General features: G+C 40.1%; 1 protein-coding gene across 3 annotated transcripts; it reads right to left on the bottom strand.

The window, feature by feature from the left end:
• Positions 1–528: 528 nt before the first annotated feature.
• Positions 529–6,385, bottom strand: slc3a2a (solute carrier family 3 member 2a). 3 transcript variants are annotated; one of them, XM_020610173.1, is made up of 11 exons: positions 6,264–6,385; positions 4,930–5,141; positions 4,628–4,815; positions 3,663–3,836; positions 3,400–3,494; positions 3,175–3,311; positions 2,430–2,539; positions 1,879–2,081; positions 1,707–1,784; positions 1,362–1,581; positions 529–1,247 (listed from the first exon to the last, which is right to left on the bottom strand). In XM_020610173.1, the coding sequence occupies exons 2-11, from the start codon at positions 5,124–5,126 to the stop codon at positions 1,108–1,110; spliced, it is 1,542 nt and encodes a 513-aa protein (XP_020465829.1). In that variant the 5' UTR covers positions 5,127–5,141; positions 6,264–6,385; the 3' UTR covers positions 529–1,107. The 3 variants fall into 3 exon arrangements, with proteins under 3 accessions (XP_020465829.1, XP_020465830.1, XP_020465828.1); XM_020610174.1 differs by lacking the exon at positions 6,264–6,385 and adding an exon at positions 6,094–6,184; XM_020610172.1 differs by lacking the exon at positions 6,264–6,385 and adding an exon at positions 5,601–5,742.
• Positions 6,386–7,214: the final 829 nt, after the last annotated feature.

Below are 7,214 nucleotides of genomic sequence, written 5' to 3'. Positions count from 1 at the left end.
AAAATCGCAGGGTGTTCAAATACTTCTGTTCCTCACTGTACCTGATTTTGTCAATGCTGATCCATCTTTCAGGACATCTCACAAAATCACTAAATCAATAACAGTTAAAAAAAACAACACTGTAATAAGGAGCTCTGCATTTGTTTGTACTTCTAACAGGCATTTTGTGAGATTATTGTATGTCATCAGGGTGAAAGTGTTGTTTTCCATTAAAGCCAGAAGACCTTTCTTTGACAAATGTGACTTTTGATAGAGGGGGAAATACTGTAAGACGGTAGTTCCATTAAGACAGTCCGTGTGTGTGACCCATTTAGCAAAACTCATATCTGCAGTGTACATTTTAGATTTTACTGTGCCTAAAAAAAAACCTCTCAGGAAGATGATAAAATATAGACGTGCTTCCTCTGCTAACATCTGTGACATACTTTCACACACTTGCGTCTACTGAAAACAGTGAACATCTCATCTGATATTATCTGTGACATAAACTCATAAAAATGTTACACAAAAACATGAGTACACACAAGCTTGGGTACAGAACTGTGTTTATTCATTTCCAGTTCAGTTCACTTGACAGACTTGAAACCAGTCACAATAATTTTGTTACCAGCACTCTTAACATTCTTCAAAACTAAGTCAGCACACATACTCAAATCTGCTTTTTCTGTTTTTCGTCCCAGTGGTGGAAAAAAGACAAGCAAACGTCACCAAAACACAATCTCAAAATGTATAACAAAAACCCATAAGGATTGCTAAATAATAATAATAATGCCCAAAAAACAGGAATGGAATGTCTTTAACACATTTGGACAATATAGTTACCATTAAGAAATCACAAAATGGCATTTTGGTGAGTGGCTGGATCTTTTCCAAGGACAAAACTGTTATCTTTATAAAAACCTTAAAAATCCAGCTGTGTTTATACTGGCCAAATGTCAGACTTTTTTGACCCAATTAATTTACACTGTGAACAAGTAAACTGAAACTAAAGTCCCATTTATTATAGCAAAAACAAACATCCCATTTCTTTTTCCTAAGGATTAGGACTGACTTTTGTTTCCTTTAAAAACAAGTCAAACCTAGGTATCCCGCAGTTTGGTGCCATCTTTAGCCTGTATAGGGGAACTGCAGTAGGATGGCTTGACTAGGTCCTAAGGTGATGTTGTCCAGATGGATTGTGGAGTCTTCCTTCAAGCTCGAGTCCGTTGTCAGCTTAACCTTGGCCATATCTGGCAACTCTACTCCCTCTGCAGGAACAAAGATCATAGTGTTAAAGAAGAATGGACACAGGGACTAACTTCTGGCAGTGTATGTTACTGATATGACACATTACATCTTATCTAGAAATCTCTTCAACTTGCCTGTAGGTGCCAGTTTGAGTGAGAGTGTCTGTGGTGCTGCTCCCCAATTGACAGCTGTTATGTATCTCTCGCTCTGATCCCATAGACGGAGAAAAGAGAGGGAGGAGGCAGAGGAGTAGAGGGGGTAGTAGTCACCATGGAGAAGAGAGTGTTCTTTGCCTCGCAGATCACTGAGCAATTTGAACCACTTGCTTGTAGCAACACGCTCTTTCCTCTCAGCCTGTAAATGTGAGAATTTGTTTAAAAAAAATTTCAATGAACGCAAATAAGTGATTTTGACCCTGTGTGAACTAGTCTGCTCAAGGAATCCTTTTCCACACTGAGATTCAATGATAACACTCTTACCTCAACAGTTTCATTGACAGCTGCTCCCTTCGCAGGTTCAGTATCTATGTCCCAAACCATCTTAGGGGATTTTTCACCCTGATCAGGAAACAAAAGCAGAAAGGCAAAGGTTACCCTCTGTATCAGCTGTAGGCTTGTTGAAGCATTTGTACACTGAACAGTTGCTGCTTACATGTTCTGCCTGAAGGCCGATCTCGTCTCCATAAGTAAACACTGGGGTTCCAGGCATGGTGAACAGCAGGAGCTGGTAGAGACGGACCAGGGCAGGAGTTGCTGCTATTTTTGACAGCTGGTCTTGTTGGGCAGCACCTAGACCCCAGCCCAGACTTCTCTGCTGAGAGTGAAGGGTGTCCATATCCTGGATTCGCTCCACACCTGGAAACAGTCAGGTAAATTGAGTGCCTGTGATGCACCAATTTGCGGTTTTCACAGAGGAACATTTGTTTGTTTAGTGTAAAAAGAAAAAAAACACACACACCCACACACACCAAAGAGGGGGACTTTGTTCTAAAACATTGCAAAAAACAGCATAAGCCACATTACTGTGCACGAGGAGGGGTGGTGAGGACAATGGGTGACAATGAATAAAAAAGGAGGACATCTTATAATGAAGATGGTAATCTGTCCAGAATAATGTGATATTTTGTTCAATATCAACCCCTCAACCAAAAAAAGGACAAGATACCCACTTGATACACAGACAAATAGAACACTGCAGCCTACCTCCATTTTTCTTTTCAAGCAGGTCAGACAGAATGAGATCTACCCCAGAGGTATTGAGCATCTGAGACACCTCTACAGTGGACATATGTTCGACTACACCCATCAGCGCCCTGACAGAAAGAATGGGGTCAGATTAGTCAAATTACAGAACAACAGAGCCAGAGGGGAGATGGTTTACACTGCTCACACTGAGTTCAGTCAGCTGAAAGTAGTAAATTAAGTATGGTTACATCATAACTTTTTTCAAGAATAGTGCCATTTTGTGTTATTCTTAAAATCATCCACAAGATGTCGCTTTCCTACAAGAGTCTAATGTGCCACTGGCCTCCCTTGTTGATCCAGCTCTCCCTGACCTACACCCACAGTCCCCTGCAGCACTGGAATGCTTTTATCTCCATGTTCTCTCAGGAAATCTAACCACATCAGCTGACATTTTTCTGATGCTTTGAAAGTTAGTTAACAAAGAAATATCAGCCCTACAAATTCTTTAACTGGTTTGAAAACTGTTCCTTTGTGTCTCAAATCTGGAGTGGAATACAGTTTATTCTTTATCTCCAAGAAAAAAAAGCCAAATTCAGCTCCTTGTACCTTCTAATATTCATATTACTCATTCATATATCATATCAGTCTATTTCAAAATTGATTTTCGTATAGCTACATTAAATGTATTCAAACATCTTGCAACTTGAACATTCTGTCCACAGACTAATTATGCTGAACCACAGGAAGTAGTAGCCATAGTTACCGCTTCTTGGTGTCCTCTGTGCGGTTGCCCTGGACAGCAGCCTGCAGTTTTGACCAATCAACAGAGTTGGTAGCAACAGTGAGGCCAGATATCTTGATGCCATCAACACCCAGACTCAGCCAGAACTCTGCTGCAGCCTGGAAGACAGCATGAGCGCTTGAGAACAGAAACAAGGAACAGTTCAGTGAGTGATGGACCATAGAGCATAAAGTGCGTGTCTCCTACCGTGACTTTCTCCATCACTTCATCAACATTAGCTGTGTTGAACCACGGAGTGCCTCCTGGATAGTTTGGAGTCAGGTCAAGCACCACAGAAATACCTAAGAACAACAGGAAACAAGTTTGACAACATCTGGGCTTGAGCAGTGTAAATCTCCACTAAATCTAGCAAACGTAAGATACTACTGTTACCACAGACATTTGTGATTCATAATGATGGTCTGCGCTTTTAAACTCAAATAACTGACGTCAGCTGTATGATTACCTACCCATCGTGTGGGCCTTAACCACCAAATCAACAAGGTCATCGTTTTTTCCCTTTGCTGCATCAACGTCTGTAAGTTTCAGGGTGTTTGGCTGGCCGGGATCTACAGTGTGAATAGGGCCGAGGATGAGGCCTTTCAGCTTCAAACTGTTCATGTTGTCCAGCTTTGCTTCAACACCTACCAACAGACAGTAAGACAGAGGGACAATGAAATGCTGTGTCAGCTTGAATTTCACTTTGGGTAGGGTCATATGGCAGGAGAGCCATTTTGACAGTTTAGAAGACAGCAAAGCAAAAATAGAGGAAACAATCACTGCTGCTCTAAGTATTAACTCAAGGCAAGAGCGTGTGAATGACTCCCCCCCCCCCCCGTCTGGGTACAAGAAGATCTTGTTTGTGGAAACACAGTCACGTGTGGTTCTTGAAATTCTGACCAAGGCTTTGCTGGAAACCTGAGTGCTCCCTAGTGATTCACATAAAAATGGCAGTACAGTCTATTCTTCCTGCCTTGATAATTGTGACCAACTTTTTAAGTAGCATTTAATGATAATAAATTCTTAAAGGAACATGACTCACTCTTTTAAATCTAAAGTCTAAAAAGCTAAATCTGCACACAACTAAAGATATACTGGGTTGACCTCACATCTGAATAGCAGACATACGAGAGAAAGAACTTGGGAGTGTTAACGTCATTTAGACCTTGAGTCAGTGTCAGCCTAGTCAGCAGTTTGGAATCTGGCCAAATGAAATAAACTATGTGGAACTAAGCAGACCTATGACGCTGCCATACGACTTATCTCATGTGAATTAGAGTAGGTTACCACCAATACAATATCATTTTAGAAAGATTGGTAATAGGGATGACACCGAGAAATGATAAACCTTCAAACAGTTTTTAACACATCTTAAAGGTGAAAAAACACTGTACAGTGTTTTACTCCGATAAACATATGTGTATTTGAACTTTACCTTTAATTCCCTCAGAGGAGAAAGCATCAACATCAGAGATCTGGTACAGAGGTCCTTTGTTCCACCAGTTCATCTCAGGGATGGGTTTGCAGCGAGGGGCCTGGACTATGATTACAATGGCTCCGGCCAGCATGCCGAGCCAGCCCAGCCAAAAGAGAAGAAGAAGCACCCAACGAGTTCGCACCCATCTACAGAAAAGGATGACAATGTGGAAGATATGTTGAAATGGTCATTTATTTTATGACAGTACAAGACCAGTATTTAGAAGGTGTCTATAGCAAACGTAAGAGAGCAGCTCTAACCCCGGAGTACCAGCAACCCTCATCAGTTCCTCTTTGGACAGGCCAGTGAATGTAACCTCATCATCAGGAATCTTCAGCTTCACGCTGCCATTTTTCTCTCCACTTGCTGCCTGGCCATCCCCTGTCATGGGCTGCTTCTCAGGGTCCAGCTCATTGAGCTCCACATCCTTCATGTCAATCTCTTTGTCCTTATTCATGATTAAATCTGATTTCTTTAGAGATGAAGGTGCAGGGGGGTGGATAACAGAAGCAAAGACAAAGAAATAATAGATTGTCAAGATAAACTGGGCTTCTCCATGGCATCAAAAGGTGTAGGCCTTGGACATTTTTGCTTACAATTAACAATCTTTTTTCACTGATAAATAAATAATACCAAACATATGGCCAATAATGAGAGGATGAAATGGAACAAAGACAGGAAGGGAGTGAGGTCACTTCAGGCTAACACGTGTTACATATAGTACCTCATAGTTACGATCAGAAAACAAAAACCATACTCATACAAACGAACTAGGCAGAAATAAAACTGGTGTTAACGCTTACGTGTTATAACTAACCTAACATTACCAGTACTAAACTTAACGTTGGCTAAACAGCCTAAGCTAGCTCAGCTTTAGGAGCAAGTAACTAGCTCAGAAAAACTAGCTAGAAAATTAACGTTAGATACTTACATTGCACATATTTACTCTTTGTCTTAACAAAAAAAATCACCTCGACACAACTCTTTAAACGTTTTATTACTGCTAACTATGTGCTCTACAACTGTCTCATTAACGGGCTACTCAAAGTTTAGCTAGCTGCAAACAGCGGTAGCACCTTCACAATAAGAGTTGTTAGTGAGTTATTAGCTAGTATTAACAACCATTACCATCCTTTTAACACCATATAAATCGCCAGCAGACAACACATAAGCCATGTTTTGTACTGGGCTGTATTGCTATATTTTCTGTTACACCTAACAGACTACAGAAATTGTTTTATTTTTTTGATGCGCCGGAAGTCTAATCTTAGTTAGCTTGTTTGTTCTGGTTCGCTAAATGCGTTTAAAATAAAGACAAAAGTCACAAACAAGAAACCAGTAAAGTCGTTCACTGAGTAAGTGCCGGTACAAATTAACACGAACTTTTCGACCAGGGTTAAAATGTCTGATATAGCATAATTTACCCATTTCCAGAAATGATGAAATCGAGCTGACTGACTTGCATCAGATAAGGAGCCACGTTGGGCTAAACCGGTAATCTTACTGTACTCCCTTTCCCGTCTTCAACTTACTTTCAGACTTACCGTAAACATAGTTTGTGGAAGAAAAGTCAGTTTGATAAATCAGATATTACCTGTTAAAATAACGTATAGTCCGTCCAGTTTTCTTGAACCTGTTTTCTTACTAATCTTATTATAAGGGAGGCTCGGTCTGTATTTGTAGGTAACCGTTTTCCCCGCCCCTTCTCTCTCTTCTCTCTCTCCTTCTCTCTCTCCCTCTCTCCCTCTCGCTCTCTCTCTCTCTTAGTCAACAAACAAACAAACAAACAAACAAACATTAGACTATACCTTATGCTTCAAACCAACACACTGCTCAGGTTTAATACCATATGTTGATGCTAGTACTCGGACATTTCTAAATCTGTCCATTCTATTTTATGACCACTTGTTGATATAATAATAATAATAATAATTCAATAATTCATGTTTATTGTCTTTTCACAGTTTCATCCAGATTGTAAAATAGACAGGAAAGGAAGAACACGCATGGACAGTGTGTAGGTGGAAGGCCTGGTACATTTTAATATGATATAATATTTTAAATTCCTCATTACAGAGCAACACCAGTTAGGCCAAACACATTTTGTTAAAATTGGTAGCGATGACTAGCAACTTCAGTTTGGTTGTGCAAATGTTTCCTGAGGATAATAGGCAACATACTGGATTGATTGCCTACAATCTAGGCTCCTGCTGAGACCTTTAATCTTTTAGTGGGGATTTCCATTCTGTTCTTCACTAATGTGATTTAACCCCCACTTCCTGTCATTTCTCCTTCTCTTTATGAAGATCTCATTTGCACCATTTCTTCCCCTCATCAACAACTGACTATGCATTCCCAGTTTAATCCATTCAGTCGTGATAGTATTAACTCTACAATAAAGCAAACTGTTTTCTCTTATAGTCTTATGGTAAACCCTAAGAAAATAAATGAAAGACCATTTGGAATTGTTAGAGATATATTCTGGCTATTCTAAGTAGAATAGCCAAGGCAAGGCAGAATTTGTGCTTTGGTTGGTTTATTAGCA

Source organism: Monopterus albus, unplaced genomic scaffold (assembly GCF_001952655.1).
Source record: "Monopterus albus unplaced genomic scaffold, M_albus_1.0 scaffold104.1, whole genome shotgun sequence".
NCBI lineage: Eukaryota > Metazoa > Chordata > Actinopteri > Synbranchiformes > Synbranchidae > Monopterus > Monopterus albus.
The sequence above is the reverse complement of the archived record's forward strand: the minus strand, read 5'-3'. Positions and strand labels throughout refer to the sequence as shown.